The sequence below is a fragment of the Dermacentor variabilis genome, chromosome 5, assembly GCF_050947875.1.
Source record: "Dermacentor variabilis isolate Ectoservices chromosome 5, ASM5094787v1, whole genome shotgun sequence".
In the NCBI taxonomy this organism is placed as follows: Eukaryota; Metazoa; Arthropoda; class Arachnida; order Ixodida; family Ixodidae; genus Dermacentor; species Dermacentor variabilis.
The window spans coordinates 74265177-74287248 of NC_134572.1; the positions used below are offsets into that span (position 1 = coordinate 74265177).

At 44.2% G+C, this 22072-nt stretch overlaps 1 protein-coding gene across 1 annotated transcript in view; it reads right to left on the bottom strand.

The window, feature by feature from the left end:
• The window catches only part of Gpdh1 (Glycerol-3-phosphate dehydrogenase 1), a 46180-nt gene extending 34555 nt beyond the window's left edge, over positions 1–11625 (bottom strand). Inside the window, exons 1-5 of the mRNA XM_075692841.1 lie at positions 11400–11625; positions 9983–10160; positions 7806–7946; positions 4840–4981; positions 2992–3104 (exon numbers count right to left, since the gene is read on the bottom strand). Of these exons, the coding sequence (XP_075548956.1) occupies positions 2992–3104; positions 4840–4981; positions 7806–7946; positions 9983–10160; positions 11400–11440 (615 nt within the window). The 5' untranslated portion in view covers positions 11441–11625. The remainder of the gene's footprint in view (positions 1–2991; positions 3105–4839; positions 4982–7805; positions 7947–9982; positions 10161–11399) is intronic.
• Positions 11626–22072: the final 10447 nt, after the last annotated feature.

Genomic DNA, 22072 nt, shown 5'->3' on the forward strand with positions numbered 1-22072 from the left:
GTAACACAACATGAAACTGCCCACTTCCAAGTTGTATACAGTGAAACCTCGTTAAACCGTAGTTGACCGGAGCTCGGAAAAAGTATGTGCTAAACAGTAGTACTGTTTAACCAAATAGCATGAGATCACCCACTTACCTGTCGAAAACTGAACTCGTAGAGTGCGATGAAAGGGGAAAAAAACATGCAGTATTTATTCACTTCGCGCAACAAAAGTGTTATTTTCATTTGATGCCGCGGCGGCCTAGCACGACGACGACAGCGGCTTCAAACTTACTGAAGCTGCGTGCCAGCTTTTCAGCCAGCCCCCTCTTCTCGGCAAACACTCGCATGGCAGATTCTCCGTGCACGTGTGCAGTAGTGCTGCAGAAGTCCCGGGGGCGCCTTTTTTATTGCCGGATGCCGGAGTTTAGAATACTTTTCATTTGGAATAGAATTATGTTACCGCGCCCTTGTTCTCGTCGCAACGATTATATTCATGAGGCTGACGTAACGCGCAGCTTGTGCCACTGTCTGGCTTGAATCGCCCGTGCTGTCGCTTTCCGTGTCGTTCTCATCACTGTGGCTAGTCGATACTTTGGCAACAACACAGGCAACGACGGCAAAAAGTCGAACCTCGTAGCCGACATGTCTTCGCGGTCACACTAGCGCTGCCGAGCAACTTCTTAGCATTCCAAATGCCACACACTGTACCCAGCAGCAGATCCCTGTTGCGTGCCAGTGCAGACTTCTTCGTGTCACGTTCGACAGCACGAACGATGTCTAATTTTTATTCTATGCTGAGCACCCGGCGTCTTTTTTATCCGAGCTTCGGAACGACGCGAGTCCTCGCTTGCACGACACCATAATGCTCTCTGGCGCGGCCATAGAGAAAGCACGGCGTCGAAATGATGTTGATGTTGATGATGTGGCGTCGCGCAAACGCACAGAGTGCTTGGAGGTCGTTGTTCCGATCTCTGAGGCTTGTTGTTCTGCTGGGCCGCCCGATGGAGACGGCTCACCGCTGTGTTTGCGCGACGAAAAGTTGAACTGCTACGTTTTAACCGATGCGTATGCAATAAGCTGGCACGGTTTATACGGATAAAAAACACATTATGTTCAATGGCTGCTGAGTTGGGGATTTGACTTTACTACTTTTAAAACGAAACTACTGTTTAAGCGGGTACAGTTTAACGAGGTTTTACTGCAGCACAAAAGTTCAATTTCTGGCCTTAATCTGCATGTAGGTGTCAAGAACCAGAGGAAGTATGGGTGACTGCAGCTTTCCATGGTTTTCGTTCATGTTAAACCAGAGAAAGTTCAGGTGTCTATGCATTTTTGCTTTCTTTCATGTCGACATTTCACTATTGTGAGTGAAAGTAATGAGTCCCGATTTTGCTGATTCTAAATCATGTGCACATGTAAAAAAGATACTCCATCCATCCAACTTTCCCACCTAAAAATGTTCTTGGAAAGATAAGAGCCTCGATAAAGAAGATACCGTATTTACTCGAATCTAATGTGCACTTTTTTTCCGATAAAACAGGTCCAAAAAATTGCATGCGCATTAGAATCGAGTACGACCCTAAATCTGTGTTACCATATCACCATCGGCATTTCAAAATGGCCGCCTCGTACGCGCTTCGAGCCTAGATGCCGTAGCTTTCCCTATGTGCTGCAGCACGGGTGCTTAGGCAATGCTTCCTTTGGCTTAGGTAAGTGCACCGTCAGTCTTCCCGATTTCTGCGTTTGCTCTATCAGCGTAGAAGTGCCGACTGCAAAGACATGCCAAGTTCATCACAATGCCGCAATTAAAAGGAAAGCGGTCACGTGTGCGGAGACGGATGGAAATAGGGCCGCATCACAGGCGTACGGAGTTCCTGAAAATTGCGTGCGGGACTGGCACAAACAGGAGAGGAAGTCTACACCGGCTGCTGCTACATACAGCGTGGCTGTGCGGCCCCTACCTATCTTGAAAGCAATCTGTAACGGGGACAAGTCTACGCATCTAGGTGCAACGCACTGTGTTCTCGTCGATAAGTTCGCGTTGAAGCGAGAGGCCGAACAAAGGCCAATTCCCTCGCTCCTGCTACCGTGCTTCCTCGCTCCAGTGTTTTGATAAAGAGTTTCCATGGTCATTGAGTGAGACGTGCTCATGTTTGCTTGTACGCGCATGACACCATGCTTGTTAATTTAGCTAGCAAGCGAATGTTTAAAAGTTCACATGGCCGATAAAACTACTATCCTTACTTTTCTTATAGCTGTCTACTAATTTGCTATTGTAACTGATGATTCACCTTTCAGGCGAAACTGACTTTTTTTATTTATCGTAACTTTAGTGCATTGGAGTAATTCTTTGTTTTTTCCAAATGAAAGAAAATTGTATATCTGTATGGAAGAATTAGGTTCGCAGTACAGTAAAGGAGTTTTCTTCTTTTAGGTCACGCGAAACAGGTGCGCGTTACAATCAAGGACGCGTTAGAATCGAGTAAATACGGTAGTTTCCGAGTCAGAATGACAGGTCTGAACGTATATAGAGAAACATTAAAAAAATTCTGAGGTCTCTTTCTTTCTTTAGCTAATATATTAGGAGTTGGAGCGAGATTCAAATGCTGATGTTTAACATGTTCCACAATACCAACAAACACAGTGGCATCCACATAAATTTTTTAACTTTATACAGTCAACTGGATTAGTATATATTAGGCAATATACCCTTCAACATGCATTTTCCTTTGCTTTGCTTCACTAATATTCTAGCTATAGACCCAGTTACATATACTTCCCTGTCCGGAAAACTCAGGTCCTCAAGAATGCTATGTCTACTTTTACCAGTGGATGAATATCATGACGCACTGTCAGTGCTAATTTTCAATGCCACCTATGTATCAGACAATGAGTCCACGTTTACTAAGACATTAACAGAATAGCTTCTATTAGGCAATCTGGCCTTTCTTTCTACCCTGCTCAATGATCTGCAGATCAGCACGTGACCAGAATGACAGACACGTACCTTGAGGGCACCACAGATTTCAATAGTTGGAATGTCATCCACCACCGTGACCCTAAAGTACTCTGTCTGAATAAGGTTCTTCAGAAGAAGACCACTGTGAGGATCCTTGCAGCCTGAAAAACATGAAACGGCCTGTTTACAAATTGTTGCAATAAACTGAAAACTGGCCATTACTTGTAACAAAGAGTTCCAATTATTTAATTAATTATTATTTAATTAATTACTTTGAGCCATGCAATTTAAGCAAGGTACCCAGCAAGAGAAGTCCCCAAGAAATGAGACCTCAATTACAAATGTGCAAAAGTTCAAACCGTAATTACTTTATCTTTGCTCTGTAAGCAGCTTCGCCTTCATCCAAACTAAGAGCATAATGACATGTAATCTTGTGTCTAACCTTTCTTTACTGCAATACGTACATATGATTCAAAGGTACGACTTGAAGCCTCAATTTATCAAGTGCATAAAATGTAATTACTTATCCCTTAAATCATCCAGATCAGAGGTGCGTCAAGTGCAGCATGGCTTCATGAAGAAACATTCAAGCTGAGTTAATTTAAGCTATGCACCACCATTGTAGGATCGATAGCTGCTCCTTAGAAGAAAACCGAAAGAGCCAGAGAAATAACTCCTCAGTAGCTAAATACAGTGCACTTCTTAGCATTCTTTCCCTGACTCATATGAAATCTTATCCCAAGTTTCCTTACAAAATCTGCTCGTCAGAAGTTTCTCGTGACTTTACTTACAAATATCTTGGCGTATATTTTTTACTAATCTTGCCTGGAGCTTTCACATCGACAAGATATGCGCTAAAGCTAACAGAACTTTAGGGTTTTTACGTCGCCATCTGCACCTTTCGCCATCTACCATCCATCAACAGGCGTACCAAACTTTTTTAAGCCCTCAACTTGAATATGCTTCATCGATCTGGTCTCCTCTTCAACAATACCTGATAAATTGGAATCCATTCAAAATCGTGCTGCCCGCTTTATAACTTCCCATTACAGACGTCAATCTAGCATTACCCAAATAAAACGCGATGTTCCCCTTCCGGACTTGAATTCCCGTCGCTCTGTTGCTCTTCTATGCCTCTTTTATAAATAATACTATAACTCATGGTCCAACTGCTAGTCGCTCGAAATTCCTTCTCGCACATCTACTTGACTTCATAACCATCTCAGTTTCAGGCGCATTTTTGGCCGCACATAGTCATTCAATAACTTTGCATTACCGCGCGCCATTGCACTATGGAATAGCCTTCCAAATAATATTGTCTCCATTAAAAGATCCTGCCAAATTTCGCAAACTCTTGAAACTTCACGTTCGCTTGACTATGTTGTAAGACATTGTATTGTATTCACCTTTGTATCGTTTTTCGACTGTTTTCCATTGTATTACCTTGATTTTGTATGTATTTTTTCCAGTGTTTACCAGTCTTCCTTTTTTCCAATGTACAAACTTATCTCCTACTATGCAGTTCTCTTTCTTGCCTTAAATATTTGTCATTTCTGTAACCCCGTCTACCCAACGCTCCTCCGAACCTGTAGGGTAAACTAAATAAATGAATAAATAAACAAAAGAAAGATTGCATGTTTTAGCTTAGGACCTTCCTTTTGCTTATGCACTGCATTTAGCTTGGCAGCTTTAGCTTTATCTCTTGGGACTGCAAACACACCAGCTGTTGGAAAAGAGGTTGGCATGCCAAGTCCTTCACCTGAACCTCAACTGATTGCAAGCCCTTTGAGCCCTATTTCACAACGACATGCAATAGCATTGACACACACATTTCCAAGCTGTCAATGCGCTATTCTGAGGTTGGGAAAGTTGCGCATTGCACAAGTTGATGCTCACCGATCGTTGTCTCGCAGAACTTCTCATCTACAACTTCCTTGGCCAGATTAGCTCCCATGAGAACACACACATCGATATTGAGCAGCTTCTTGATGACATTAGATATCAGTTCAATTCCACCACCAGGTGCGATGTCAAAGCCCTGGAAGAAAGTAATGAAAAAAATAAAAACACGCAGAAAATGAGGAATAAGACAAAAAAAACAAGCAAACAGCAATTGATATTTAACATCTATCCTTGTAAAAACTGCGAATAGTTAAGAACATAAACGCTGCAACGAGTTTGCCCAATAGTAGGATATTGTCCACATAATGCTAATCAAGAGCTCCCCTTGAAATTCATAAATTCTAACATTGATTAAAAATTGTGTTTCTTTTTGTGCCAAATCCACAGTCTGATAATGAGGGACGCTGTAGTGGGGGACTCCGGAATAATTTGGACCACATGGGGTTCCTTTAACAAGCACCTAAATGTAAGAACACGGGTGCTTTCCCATTTGTCGCTATCAAAATACAGCTGCCGTGGCCAGGATTTGATCCCCTGATTTCGTGCTTAGCTGCCCAACTCCATGGCCACTAAGCAACCATGGCAAGTACCTTTGTGAAGGAGATTTTTTTCTACTCTTGCTAGGATTCTCAAGTGAGAGTTGTTTTAACTTCAAAGGGACACTTAAAGAAATGCTAAATAAGTTTAGACAGGTAAAGTATTATTTGAACACTATTTTCGGAAATTATGTGGTACTATAAGGTTGATTACTAGAGAAAATAAAGGTCAATGTTGCAGTTCTTTAATTTGGAACCCAAAAGAGATACTCTATGTGTTACTCCGGATAATAAGCGAGAAGAAAGGGGGTTAACCGAGGGGCCCGATTTTATTAGTCATAACATGAGTAGCCAACAAACACTGACACCAAGGACAACATAGGGGAAATTACTTGTGCTTAATAAATGGAATGAAGAAACGATAAATTAATGGAAATTAAAGTGGATGAATAAACCGGATAATAAGGTCACATTACGCGAGAGCAGAAGTGCGCTTGGTAAGTTATTGCTCATTTTTTGACAGCAATCAGCATATTTTGTACAAGTGTGCACTATGTGGTCACTTGCACAAAATGCTGTGGTCCTCACAGCTCAGTGGACACGGCCCTTCCGTGGTGGGTTCACTTAAGCATCATTCCTCGTAACACTCATAGTGCTGTTTTGCTGTAGTCACTTCTGGTTGAATAAAAATATCTTTGCACTGGCAATGCTGTGTTGTGTCACCCATATGCCTGGGAGGATGAAATTTCTTTTATGCTGGTGCTCACATGCAATGCTGCATGCCTCTTCCTGAACTGCCTGTATAGAAACTCTATTAAATAGCGTATGCCTCATATTCCTTTGTTCAAGTTCAATTCACTGTCTCATGCTGTCCGTTCCTTGCCATTAAATAAGCTTTTGTAGCAGCCAGTAGTTATAGAATATCCAATTTGTTTTACCTGTGTTTACTTGTGTTTGTCTTATTTATGCCAATTTTCTACTTTTTCCTACTCCTCCTATAACCCTATAGTAAAGCTGCAGCAGAAGTAAATAAATAAATAAATAAAAGAAAAGAAAAAGTCAATGTAGTGCAATATCTCAATTGAAAATGCTTCGTTACTACTCATGGCATTACCATATAGCCTTGTATAAGTGAAGTTTAAAATTATCAATATAAAGGAAATATACTCTGCTAAACTGCAGCGCGTAACTTTGCTAATAGACAAACAAAACATGACAACACACTGCACAAACAAATGTACAAGTGATGTATCTTCGACGAGATGAGCACGCAGTAGAAAAGCTCACAGTATCCACTGCGGTTTTCAAGCTTCCTATTTACCTTACAAGACACAAGCATGGCCCTTTGTTGAAGTTTATGCAGTCACTACAATGTCCACAAATTATTTTCGTGACACACCTCCTTGTCCGTAGAGCAAAACAAAAGGCTTCTACTAAATCATTTCCTACAAGTGCATGCACAGGAACTCATCACAAGCAGCAGGAGCCCTAATGACGTGCCATTTCAGGCAGTGCGTTCACCCCATAAGCACAACATGTGGCACGTGCCGATGCATATGCACGCAGCTGCAACGAAAATGGTGCCGGCGAGCCTTTTAATAAAATGTGCGCTTTTCTTTTGAGCAAAAATAAAGGAAATCAAGAGCATGCGGCATGTGACGACACTAGCCCAATAGGAAGGAGGAGGGACACAGTTTGCAGCACGGGGAAAGGGAGAATGGCAGAGAGCCAGCAAGGGGCGGTAAAGTTCAAAGGATGACATCACTTTGGTTTGTTGAGGGACTTTAGGTCCAGAGGGAAGCAACAGAAGAAAACAAAGATGGGCACCATTCAGTGATAGTGACTGGGTATGTGTCACTCTTCAGTGAACCTCTTTGATGTCAATTGAGGTCACTGCTGCTTCTGTCTGCAAGCAGCAGTGGGAGCTCGAAAAGGAAGATGACTGTCGACGTTAATGCGATTAACAGTAAACACCATCACATTCATCTGCCATGTCCCACAAGTAATGCTCAGTAAGATGCTGCTCAGTTGTACTAAGTGTACATTGGCCGAACCGGACACTGCCACACGCAGCAGTGGAAGCCCACAGACGAAGAATAATACTACATCAGGCTGTATACACGCCTTATACATGATGCATCTCAGTGGTGGCGATATGGCGTGTTGCTATATTGCTTCAATGCTAATCACAAGAACGTCAACAGTCATCTTGAGATGGGTTCTGCCTGAATTTTTGGGGGTATTCCAGAAGGGCAATTTACTATATCAGCCTAAATTAATTTTTCTGTTTAGTGTCCCTTCAAAATTCATTCTTTATGCATTATTGAGCTTTAGAGCACCCCATTAATTTTGGACTTACCAACCTGTAATTTCATGAAGGTTACATTCAGTGATAAAAGAAGCAAGGGAAAGGAGATGGCTCACCTTGATCAATGACAACCCAACTGCGCCAGCCTTGATCTTTCCAATCAAAGGCTTACACGTTGGAACAATGAACTTGTGTGGCAGGACAAAGACCAGAATGTCTGAGCCATCACAAGCTGCTACTATGTCAGGAACAGCAACCTGCAGAGTGGGCAATGCATTAGACTCTACAATTTTTTTTTTTTCAACAGCATAGCATTGTTCACGCACAATATCTCATAGCAACAAATTAAATTGCATATACACTTTAAGGATCATGCAGTTATTTGCACTATTAACATGAACAAAGAATACTGGTGATCGATAGTGCATGATAGCACTGTGAAGGCAATACAGCAACATCTGATGAATAATCAAAACCTCCACTCTAACAGGGATGCCTGCAAGTAAACCAGGTACACTACCTTGCCTTCAACCGTATGAATTGATATCTACCCGTTTGCCAAACCATGCGTTACTATACATGCGCCGCACATTCATATGGCTACAGCTTTCTGCAAGGCTAATTTTACTACATCACCTTGCAGAAATGCACATGCAAGGGGTATGCTCATTCGACAGTGCATACATTTGTTAATGATCCACTACTGCAACAAGTAGAATGGGCTAATAATGAAGGCTGTATGGGTTCTTTTGTTACAAGTGGTTACAGCGAAAACGCTGAGTAATTCCCCTAATTTGTTAACTCCAGTAATAAAGAGAACAAGAATTCAGACAAAATTATCTTTCATCGCTCATAAACAGGGTTCCGTGTTTTTGGAGGCTATATTTTATGTGGAAATCAGAGTTTACCGGAGCTTTCTTCTACAGCGCAATAAAATTAAGTTATCCTGTGTTTTAGTGTTATTCACATTTAGCTTCACCCATATCCACAAAACTACTCTAAGTGGAGGGTGAAAAATTGGGAGTGGGGGGTGGCAATATAGCCACAGAAACGTTTATTTTCAGTTAGAACTTACAATAGCATTAGTGAATATCTCCATTGCAATTTACTGTAAAATTCATATTTAACAGTGCTGTAATCGATAATTGAGGCACACACCATTTGGTTTACAGACCAAACCAATGATACACCCTTAAAATTTTTTTGCAATGGATACAGAAAAAAACCAGTAGACAAAATGCAATATACGAAAGAATGGGCAAGTCAGGGCATGCATTTCCCAGAAAACAAGGCTGTGAACAATCTTTGTCAATAGCATACAGCTGATATTTTCAGAACTCTCTCGTCAGTATGATGGCGCCATGCCCCAAGTGGTAGAAGGGCAGAAAACAACCATTGGTTAGTGTCAAAGATTTCTAGCAGTTTGCCTTCATCTTTGGGTTCACAGTCTAAATGTGATACCAGAATAACTATGCATAGTGCAAGTTGTTAGGAATGTTTCACTGCAGGGCATGGTTCCATTTTTCTGCAAGAGCAGCATAGTAATCTTGAGAAATGCTAATGACTTCAAAGCACTTCTCGTCTACAAAATCAAACATGCAGTGAACTTTTGCAGAAGTGTTGTTAGATGAACGATTCTATCAAATTAGCAGTGCCTGCAGGTGCATGGGAAGGAGATGGTACACATCATGCAAATGACTACAGAGCTTCTAGTTTCTTTCGCTACTAAAAGCAGTTTGTTATTTCTTTTTTTTAAACTCAACTCAATACGCAGGTTGTGCAAGGACTTTTTCTGTCATTATGAATGCCTTCTGCTTCTCACTTTTTTTGCCAAATGTGCTCATGGCACAGTAACATGATCCCAAGTGAGGGTCCAGGAATTCCGAATTTTTTTCAGGTATAACAGAATCGTACTTTTATTAGCAAGTGGTCTTCAGATTGTATGGGATTAAACCAAATATGCAGAATCCTACTTATAGATGACAGACACTTGACCTTCCGCTTGGACACCTTTCTAGTCCTGGCCTAACCAAGATAGCACATGGCAAGCTTTCTTACAATTGGCATATGTATGCTTTCATTATCTTGGCATATGAAATCCAAATGGTTTAATGTGAACGTTATACACAAACATGGCTTATTTTCAATGTTTATACCTTCCATATACCAAGCCTCCCGGGATGTTACACCTGGATTATATAACAAACAAACATGCATATACTACTACTATTACTATTATTAGGCACCTTTTGAAAAAGCCTTGAGCGCACATTAATTAAAAGTTTACACTTACAACATTCTCGGGGATCTTGTAGCCTGGAAGGTACTTGACGTTCTCATGCTGTGTGTTGATAATCTCTGTGAGCTTCTTCCCATCAACAATCTCCTCATAAACATACATTCTAACATTGTTGTCAAAGAAGTCGAACTTCTGCACGTTGAGTCCAATTATGCGAGCTATTGCAGAACCCCTAGAACGAGGTACAGTAACATTTATTAGTACTAGTGGTGGTCATAAAAATTAGGCTGCAGTGTAATTAGTATCTTACATACATAGCAGTAATTTTTCCTTGCCAGATAAGTAGCACGGTAAAGCACAAGTGCATAGCTTGGGAGGCAAGATAGGTCATCACAAACTTCCGCAAAAAGCAATATTTCCGAAAAAAGCTTTATCTGTAGTCGCACAGTGTGTGTGAACACAAGCTGCAAGGTACATATAAGATGCAATCTATATTGATTTACACTACAGTGAAACATGGTGAGACACGCCACAATATTAAAGACTATTGGAAAAACAATTAAGGCAACAGTAACACGCTCACGATACAAAATGTGCAGTAATACAATTGTAACAAGTTTGCAACGTTAAAGAAAAAAAAAAGAATGAAAAGAATGAAAGGACTCAAGCACGCGCCAACGGGAAACAAGCCGGTTGACGGAGAAGTCTGTACGGAGGGTAAGGATCAATGTTCTCGTAAAAAGTCGATACCCTTCAGAGGAAATGACCCACCGACCTCGAAACAGGTTAGTTAAGTGCGATATCTGATGTAGCTTTTGGGTGACGGAGCTTTGCATACCCTTTGCTGCCGCGATCCCGTGTACGCATTTGGAGAGAGCCAAGGTCTGGGCCTATGCGCCCTGATAAACTTGAAACCAAGGTTTCCAAGATAAGCAGGCTCCGAAGGAAGACGACCTTACATACAATGCAGTACGTCCGTAAGCGGGAAACAGGAAAAAAATATCGCGCAGCCTCACGTGTCACAGAACGTCCTTGTAAAAGGCACCGCTAACGAGACAAAACTAAGGTAGGTGCGAGTGAGGCGCGCAAGGGATGAACAAGACATTGCAAGTGCTAACCGAAAACAATGCTAGGTAACAGAACATGACTGATTTCGGTTAAAACACGACACCTGTACCCTTGTCGCGCCCGGACATGTTGTAAGAGAGATTCTCGCACTGCGCACGAGGGTGAACCAAGCGCATCCCAGCGCAAGGTCAAATTACCCGCGGCGAAAACACGCCGTTCAGGGCAGCTGATGCAGACACAGGATACTGCGTCGGACCACCGCTAAAAGAAAGCTAGGGCCGGCGCAGTCGCGTACAGACATAACAAACGGAAATGGGCGAACAATGTTAGCTTCAAGGGCGATTCATAGAACACAAGCTTTGTGACCGTGAAAACTATAAATAGTAAACCAGGGAATTGTTACCAATTTCCAGAGCCGATGATGGAAACTTTATGCGTGGTCATCTTCGGGATGTTGAGGTGTAGCTTTCCAGTTTATAAGGACCGCTGCCCAAAGAAACAATTTGTGGAATCGCTAGCCGCGCGCTCAAAACAGCACAGCAAAACACTCCACCAGACTCCACTGCGAACTCCCCCTAGCCGAGACGACGACGCGCGACCACCGCTGCTCCCTCAGCGTCCTCTACTGACTGCTACTGCTTCACCACTTCTCCTATCGCGCCTCTGGCAACAGTGATGCCTCGCTGACGCGCTCTAACGTCAGATGCGATAGTGCACAACAAAAACAAACCTATATCTAAACTACGTATGAGCCGAATAAAAAAGCGTATTCGACATCGCAATGTTTTTTTAATGAATACTAATTAAATATACATAGCTGCAAGGGCGTCACTAAATGGGTTAATGTGTAGAGGGAAGCGACTTTCGCAACGGCGCCACACACTTGGAGTCGAGAGAGAACGTGAAAAGCATAGTGAAAAGAGAAAGAGCCGAAGGCCTCCACGCTTACCTCGTCATAGGCGCGGGTGTTTCAAACAGCAACAACAACTAGTGTACGGACGGACGGAAAAAACTTTAATGGGAAAAGGACTTGCGAGGTTGCCAGCCCGGGCTCAGGCCACCCGGGCATTACGTACGGTGAGGCATAGCCTCTCCACCGCTGCCCGGGCCCGCTGCCCATAATTGGTCGTGAAGTTCCGAGCTAGTCAGAGCGCTTAGCCAGTGCACCTCGAGAAGGTCCGGTTCTATCTTGTCCTATACATATACTGATCTTATCTGTGTGCACTTCCATAAGATGTGTGCCATGTCTGCGTGTTCGTGTTTGCAGAGCTTGCAGCTCGCGTCTGGGTATTGTGATGAATTTATTCTGTTTAATAAGTGTACTGGGTTTCGGAATGCTCTGGTTTGCAACCTTTTCCAATCTGTTTCTTGATACCTGTCGAGTTGTTTGTGGGGTTGTGGGTATGCTTCTCTTTGTTTCGTGTAGTGTGTCAGTATGTCGTGGTACGTGACCAGTCTGTCCCTGTCGTCTTTTATTGCATCTTTGTCGTCGTCGCCTCCTCAGTCTTCTCCATCTCCTCCGCTGCAGTCCTTCTCCCTTCCCCGGGGGTTGCGGGGTGTTGGGCCGTCACTGTCCGTGCCGCAGTGGGTTAGTTTGCGCGCGGCTCAGTGGGCCTTCTAGTTGAGGTTGGGAGGGGCATTCATGGTTACTTCTCCCATATGTGCCGGGATCCATTTGAGGTACTTGGGTGTAATTTTGCCGTTTTTAAAGTCTTCTGCTCTGCGGTTCAGGATTTTGGCCGCCTCGGTGGAGACCCAGACCTTTGTGAAGTTCCTAATAGCCGTCTTCGAGTCGCTGATTATTGTTCTGTATTGTTGCCGACTGTTGATTACAGGCAATGCGATTGCCGTTTCTTCCGCTGCATCCGACGATCTGGTTCTTACAGATCTGCCTGCGGTTTGAATGGTCATTGCGCATGTCTTCTGCCGAATTATAGTAAAAGCTTTGTTCCCCGAAAGATTTTGCGTAGAAATGCATAATAAATATTGACGTTAATGGGCCTGTACTTTACACCAGAGGCTGGACACACTTGCTCTAGATTTAGACGGTCAAATACACATAGCGAAGCAGCACAGATGGCTGGATAATAGCGCGCATGTGGGAGTAAGCCGTCGATGCCACTATCTAAAGAAATAAGATAATAGGAAGAAGGAAGCACGCGCGCAGGACGATAATGATTGATCAGGATTATTTATGAGTATTTTTTCATGTCAACTGTTTCATGGGTAATATTGTGTACGCACGTATATACAGGGTGTTTCACGTAACTTGAACCAAGGATTAAAAAAAATGCGGTTAACCGCAGCCGAATGAAACCAACGACATATGTTTTGCCATCATGTGACGCCCTGTAGAGTTTTTATTTATATTCCGCTTAATTAGTTAATTAACTAAGATCAGGTATGCAAAATTTTGATACTTTAGGGCCAAGTGCGTTTCGTTGCCTTGTACAGGGGGTTCAGAAACGACCGATCCAATTTTTCGTGGCATTGTACATGCTGCGCGGCGATTCTTCTTCGGCGTTTAAACCGATCGCGGGAAAAATGAAACAAAACCACGTGACTGTGCTGGTGCGCTATCGTATTGCAGGGCTCTCAACAGTGCGTCGAACGTATCGCTTATCAAAGACGGCGACTTGTCTTTTCTGTGTGCCACCACCAAAGATGATGACGCGCTGTGAAGCCGATGCGGCCACTCACTTCACCACGGTCCAGGCGCACGGTTCTTTCGCACGAAGCGCGGCTGAGAGCGCTGCAATACGATTCAAAAAGCCTATATTGAAGGCACATTGCGCTATTACCTACCGGTGCTTCAGAGATTATCACCAGCCAACAAGAGGACACTGGAAGCAGCGCGGAACAACTGCCTGCAGATTTGCCTGGGCCTCCAGAAAGGCTCTTCAACCTCGGGAACAGTAGCGGAAGCAGGATGTCTACCGCTAGATGCCATCGCTTCCCAAGAAACAAAGAGTACCCATCTTGGGCATGTGCTCCAAGGGAAGAAGCACTTCATGTACCGCGTCCACGTAACCCACAGTAAGTCTGGCTTTGGCCAAGCTGTGCAGATCTTGCACCTTCTTCCGATTATTCAGCCAGAGAAATTACTGACTCCGATACCGGACGCGCACCGCAGTACATTGAAGGTAGCGCCTATTCCTAAAAACATGGACCCAAATCTGCACAAGGAACGCAGGGAAGCCAGGGCCAAATACATACAACAAACATTAACAACCTAGAAACGCACGGTATACACGGACGTCGCCGTATATACCAAAACACAAGGGCAAACCAAGAACAGAGTGACAGCAACGGTGATCAACTCGAGTTACGAAGAAATCACCAGCGCGTCAATCGAGGACTGCACGGTAGTCGAGGCCGAGGAGGCAGCCGTAGCTCTAGCGGCAGCGGAGGGTTACCGACCAGCAGGTCCCTAACAATACTAACCGACTCGTAAGCAGCATACCGTATAACTATACAAACGGCAGAATCAGTCGCAGAGCACTACGCATACTATGCTCGAGCGACCTGCAACAGAAAAACAAACTACAGCACGTCATAATATGGGTACCAAGACATACTGGGGTTTAAGGGAAGCTAGAGGCCGATAGGATAGCTCGAGGGCACACTAACCGAGCGTCCGACTCACTCGAGCTCGAAGAACCCAACCCGGTCCCCCTGAGCTACTCAGAAATCCTAAATTACCATAGGGGGGTGAGAATGAAATACCCACCGCTATGTAAAGAACTAAGCAAACAAGAAGCAGTAAGGTGGAGACTACCGCAGACAGGGGCCTTCCCCAATCTAAACACCCTTAGCAAAGCTTACCCCGCACAGTACGATGACACATGCCCATGGTTCGGAGACAAGCCAACCCGCTTCCACGTAACATGGGCCTGTCAGAAGAACGATCAGGTATCCCGAGTAGAACACCCGAGTGCGGAACAGTGGGAGGGGATGCTCTCCAGCGACAACCAGGACATCCAGCGTGGATTGGTCCGGCGAGCTCACTGGACAGCAGTCCTCAGCGGAGCCCTGGACTAGGGGAACCGACCCTGACTGAAGAAGACGGAAGACGCCATCAGAAGATGGAAGAAGTCGTCTGAAGACCGCGAAAATGACATCAGTTTAGAGCACAATAAATGTTTTCCTCCTCCTCCTCCGACTTTACCTCCCTGAACACTTTCGACTCTAGATATAAACCAGTTTGTACCCGGTGTAAATGGGACAAAGAGTCGCATGCCACAGGCCGCGCTGCTGCAAACCACTCTCCTCTACTTAGCCGAGAAATACTCAGCACACCCACATCTACACTGATGCCTCAACCACTCGAGGGACTTCCTCCTGTGGTCTTCTATGTGCCCTCAACAAGACAAATGTGTTCTTATCGGCCGCAGCGGAGAACCTCGTCAACGACAGCAAAGCTTCACGGCATCAAAGAAGCTGTCTTCTATATATTGCGCCGAACGCCTGATCAATGGGAGATTTTCACCGACTCTAAAGGAGCACTACAAACATTGTGCAGTCTGTTAAAAAGAAAAACAATCATCAGCCTGTTTCTTTCGACATTGCGTACTTGCATCACTTGACCACTGCACCATGAGGCCACTGTATCAAATTTCAGTGGATACCTGCTCATTGTGGTACTCTGGACAACGAAAAAGCAGATGAAGCAGCACGCAAACGTCTTCAACACCAAAAGTATAAGCGGATTTATTTCACTAGATCTGGTGTTTCCCAACTAGCTAAAATATTTGCTTCTGAAGAAAAGGGCCGGCTGTGGAGCTTGCCAACCCAACGTAACCCTTACCTTTACTCAATCGACCCAAATCACAGATCCAGACTCCCATCCAACATTCCTCGCCATTTGGAAACTATATCATCGTCTTCGCCATAACTCCGCCTATGGAAACGGCTTACGGTACCGCTTCGGTTAAGTGAGAGGTCCACATGCACTGCAACAACTGTGGTTCAATTGAAACCGTGGAGCATATCCTGTTTGAGTGTCGAGCGTATGGCGACGAGCGTGCCTTCTATGAACATTGCATGCATTCGCTTACGCAGATACTTTGTCATTTGACTGTGTCTTAGGCCCTCTAGCCTGCCTCAAACAACAGAGGCGTGCGATGAACTTTTTATTCACATACTTAGAAAACATTGGTCAACTCAACAAGCTGTAGTTCTACTCTGTGCACCCTCACGTATCTTTCACGCAGCGAATTCTGTTACCTCATTGTAGGACGGTGCATACACTGAAGGACTTCACCATAGCACGCCGTTGCCCATGAGTCAGAAAACTCAGTGCTCACTTTTCCTTACCTTTTTTTTTTTGCGCCTCTCTCCTTCTCTCTCTCTCTCCCCCAATTTCCTTCCCGACGCAGAGTAGCATGTCAGCTATGTCTGTGCGCCAGCTAAAATCTCTGCCTTTCATTACAGGGTTCTTTCTCTCTTTCCTCTCTATAGCGCATGAGCGCAGTCACGTGGTTTTATTTCATATTTCGTGGGCTTTCTTTAAACACCGAAAAAAAAAATCACCACGCAGCATGTATGTTGTCACAAAAAAAATTGGATCGGTCGTTTCTAAATCCCCTCTACAACGCAACGAAGCGCACTTTGCCATAATTGAATATTAAAGATTTTGCATAATTAATCGCAATCTCATTTAACTAATTAGGTGGAATAAAAAAAACTCTAAGGAGCGCCACATGACGGTAAATCATATGCCATTGGTTTCATTAAGCTGCGGCTAACCATTTCTTTATTTTTTTGCATCCTTGGTTCAAGTTACGTGAAACACCATGTAGGTTTCATAACTACAATACAAGATAACAAAATAATAAATGAATTAAACGCGGGACATAGAGCGCTCGTGCGCATAGATCACGCGCTTGTTCGTGCTTCCTACTTAGTGCTGTATAGTCGTAGAACAACCGAGTATGAATGTCCCAACGACAACATTCAACTGTTACTTATTGCGGCGGGAACTACGTCTCACGGGGTACGAAACAAAGCCCTTATGCAGCGGCATTATAATTGACACCGTAGTTTAAAGTGATAGTTGTCTTTAGCAACATCGCCAACTTTCGATGGACGTCGGTCGGTCTGGCACAAAAATACCTGCGGATCCCACGCGCTGTGGGAATCGGTTTAACTCTTTCGTTGCCACGTCTATTCAAATCGATCGCCGGTGATCGATGCTTTAGATCACCGATTTCGACATGTTGCAGCCACTTCTTATCTACTTCATCCAGCAGTTCGTACAGGCACTGCACTTTCAGGATCAGTTTAAGTTTTCCCGCTCTGGCGATGTGATTTTTGACGGAGCTTTTTGCGAACTAATGTGCGTATGTTGTAGCGAAAAGGGGCGTGGCTGTCACCCTCTGCCGCGTTCGAGAAAAGAAGCATGCCGCTCACGATTACGTCGCACTAGCATCAACATTTTGTACTCAAATGACTCCCAGCAAGTCAAGAATTAAATTATATCTCCGGCTTAGCCGTCCGACAGTGCTGAGCGGTGATAATTGCTTGAAAATGACGCCAGCTGTTCACTGGTCAGCTGTGGTTTGGACTCCGAGCCGTTTTATCCCACCGAAGTGCATTTCTGAAGGTCAGCTGCATTGACGCTTTGATAATTAGGACAGTACGTCTCTAGTTAGATAATTATTTACAATTACCTAATTAAATATCAGTAACGAAAAAAGATTACTGGCTGCTACTCCACTGCGCTGGCACAATGTTCACCAGGTTTTCTCAGAGTAACGCATTGCTCTTCTTTTTTTTTAAATCTTGATGTATGATAGTTAATTGGAACACTCCGTATATATTTATGACCTTTGCATGCAAGTGACGATGTTTCCATCCCTAATAAATATTGTGAATTATTGGAAGTGTCTTTTTTGTTTTTCATGAGTCGTTAGCATTGCCTAGTGAAAAGAAAAGCAATACTAAGACACATATAATCCATGTTCATTTCACGCGCCGTTGGTAAAAGACTCTGCCGAAGGGGTCACTGAAGTCTACAAGTTATTTTCGGGGTCAAGAAAGCACGCAAAGAGCGTTGAAGCGAGGTGAACATGCAGTAACATATTCATTTTCCAGGCATAGGGTATCCATACCTTTACATATAATTGTTAATTGGCTACCTCCTTCTCTTTCAAAAATATAATGAACTTCATCCTATGCATATACTTAAATATATTGTGTATGCGTATGGTGTTTGATGTGTAGATTTAAAACAACGTTGAAGTGAGAAAATACGGAGGAGGCAGCCTCCGCTGATGCTTCTAATGCGCTTGTCCTCCTATTGTAAGTATATATGCAGAAATAATGAGTAAGTATGAATTAAAGTTGTCGAGAAAAGCGATTTCTACTTTCCCATGTATTTAGATGTAGGAGGCCCCGAGCTACATCCGGTGCTTATTTGCACTATGTTCGGTACCGGCCAATTGTGCAAGACTGTAGCCAGCACGCAGGGATGGCAACGGTACGACGAAGACGGCGTCACCACGACATTACCTTTAGTATGACGCACGCAATTGGCAAGAGCTATTCGGCAAGAGAGCAACCATGCAGAGCTAAAGTCGATGGAAGAGGCATAGAAAGCTTCCTTTTAAAAGTGGGCCTGCCAAATACCAAAGGTAGCGCCAGTACACAGAACACCAACACCGGAGCAGTGGGAGGCTGCGCTCTCCTGCTCGAAGCGTGAAGAACAGCTCAAGCTGATCGACAGAGCTAGCAAGATGGCAAAGGCCACTGGGGCCCTGGACTGAGGGTTCCACCTTCGCCGGGATACCTCCTTTGTGAAAACAAAATTTTACGTTCATTCGTTCATTTTAAGAGTGGGAGGAGGGTCAACTTGGGCCACTAGGTAAGTGCTGGCTGCTGTTTTGAACGAGCGAACAAAATGGGCCACTTGGCATGCGGCCGAAAGGACAGATGGCTGACTGTGGCTGCTGTCTGGCCTAGCAGGCAACTTGGGTCACCGAGTGTGTGCCTAAAACAGAGAACGTCGGCACGGCGTATGCGTTATAATGTGGCAGAAACCAGTATATACCGTGTCCTGCTATCATTTGGTGTTGTGAATGGCAGCGAGGTTGCCATTTCGTGTGTCTGCTGACGTGCCCAGAAGGTTTCGTGATTCACTGGTGGCATGGCGATATATGCGGCAAGTTAGAAAGCTATCGCTGTCCTTGACAATTACTCTCGGTGGTCAGCGCCACATTTCTATAAAATATACCTAATTGTTGGATACCTAAGGCCCCATCGGTGAAAGCTCTGCAGGACTATAGACAAAGTTGTTACCAACCAAAATAAACAAGCAGTTATTTGGTTGCAGTTATTAACCAAGCAGGAGGAGCGACAAGTACATGCTAATGTCCCATCGCACTTGTTCGGTCATTAAAAAAAAGCCAACTTAAAGTAAGCTTTGTTAGCATTTGGAAATATATACCGCTAGAAAGTTGCTCCCAGTAAAATCTAGTTGCAGCTTGCGTATGAGTTCTGTAACTTTTTTTGTTCGATGTGTGTCCACATTTTTCTCATCACTTTGACCTGTAAAATGTTATAGACACCCACTTTTAGGACGCTCAGATGAGATCGCCCACGCGGCTGTGGCTACCGTGGCTACCGCTAACTCAGCGCATGCGCAGGCCATCTCCCCTCCGCTCCTTCTCCACCTCAAGCTTTCACTGTAGCCTTCTCCTCTACTTTCCTCCTCGCGCGCTCTTCTTTCCCACTGCGCTCCGCGTTCGCTTTCATCTTTTGCTGTGCTCGTTCACTCGGTTACGCCGCTTAGGTATGACGCCGACGCTCAACACAGGAACGGGCGCCTAAAATTACGAATTTAATGAAGACGTTATATTATATATATATATATATATATATATATATATATATATATATATATATATATAAATATATATATTGTATTAAAGAAACACCACAATATTATAATGCAAAGTGAACGCCTAAAGCAGTATACCATAAAGCTAGAAATATTCGAGACATACTAGCATCATCATTTAAGACTGACTGCCCTGATGCCATCGGATGCCATCCTTGTCGAAAACCGTGATGTAAAGTATGCCCCTACATGGTGACATCGCAACAGGTTACTAGTACGTCTTCAAACTTTTGTTTAAAAATCAAAGGCGATTTAGACTGCGACACAAAAAAATTACCGACGATTACGTTACTTCCTAATGCGAAATTTGAGCGCAGCAAATAAGCTGTTTCACCTTTTCGATAGATTGAGGCAAAGAAATCGAGCAACACATGTATGCGCTATCACAGAATTTTTTTTTTATTTTTCACACGTATTCCTTTAACAAAGACTCCACTAACAGTTCTTGACAGTCATGAAGGAAGCTTTGTGGTCGGAGAAATAGACTGATATATGTTCGACTTGGTACACCAATGCTTGATTCTCAAAGACGAGATCTATACAAGTGCCTCGCGAGGTTGTCACAGCCGTGGGACGCGTTACGAGCGAGAGGAACGGGATGTTCTCCCGCATAAGTGTTAGGAAATTGCTGTTTGTCTTTATGTCAAGCCGCCACCGATCTGGCTCTCTGATTGCCACCGCACAGGGCGAACGGCAGCGGCAATTTCGGCTCGGGCGGTGCACATATACAGATCCACCGCCACCGATCTGGCTCTCTGATTGCCACCGCACAGGGGTTGCATTGGAGGAGGAGCGAAGAAAGGAATTAAGTTCGAGCCGGCGCTTTGACTACCGGAGACTCGCAGGAAGAGGGGGGAGGGGGGCGGCGTGTACACCCAGCGGCAAACGATGGGGGCAGAAGCGCGCGCAGCAAGCGGACAACACGATAAAGGGAGGAGGGAAGAGATAGCAGCGACTGACTGATGCCGCTGACGCCGATAGTGAGTCAACCCCAGCTGCGGAGTTGGTTTCAGGGACAACGCCGCCGATGCCGACACAAGCAATATGATACCCTCGCTTCCGCAGCGCTAAGAACCAGGTCTAGCCGTGGGAAGGTGGTCACGTATTCGTCGACGTGCCGGGGCCTACGTGAAATAACCGGCGCGTCGGCAACTGAAGAGCACCCTATCCGCCACACAAGAACAGGGGGGGGGGATCCTTTCCTCCTCTTTCTGCATGGCGGCGACGGTGTTCTATGCAGTCACGTTATCTTGACTCTCTAGCGGCGTCAGCGGCATCCAGCGGTATCAGTCGGTCGCTGCTAGCGCTGGGGGGATGAAAGGGGGGCGGAGCTGGTTACGAGGCCGACGACAACGCCGACGACGACGCGAAACCCAGGAACGGACGCCAAAGAGCTGCGCTCTAAAACGAAATATACATGCTTGAATGTACGCTCTGCAAAAAACGGTACATCGGACAAACAGAAAGGCCTTTCAGATTCCGCTTTAACAATCATAAATCCCACGCAAACACGTTGCCCAACCTGCCCATCTCAAGACACGTGCATCTTCCTGACCACTCATTTGATAAACTGAGAGTCACGTTGCTTGAATCTGGATTTCGTTCTAATTATGATACAGAAGCCCGCGAATCCTTCCTTATCTATAAGTTTGATACCGTCGCGTGTGGTATGAATGAATGTGTAGGAAAATTGAGTTGCCTGTCTTTGTAGCCCGTCACTTGTCCCTTCTTCTACTAGTAGGTCGCTATTCCCCTTTTTCTGTGTCTGTGTTTGCTTGATAACATAGCACATATTGAGCACATATTCACGTTTTGTTGTCACGTGGCCATTGGTTTTTACAATTCATTTCAGTGCGTTTTTATGCTGTGTATTTTAGATTATATGTTTGCAATCGCCATCGGTATATACACGTGTCAGCTATCCTTTGAACGATTCGGATGGATTTTGTTCGCCAATTTTATTCATTTTTCATGTAAACGTATCTTCATTTGGTTGATAGGCACATGTATATTAACTGTACTGACACCGTGCAATGTATTCTATGAAGGCCGGACCCCGGCCGAAAAGTCAATAAACCGCTTCATACGCGCGTCTACTTCACTGTGAATATATATATATATATATATATATATATATATATATATATATATATATATATATATATATATATATATGC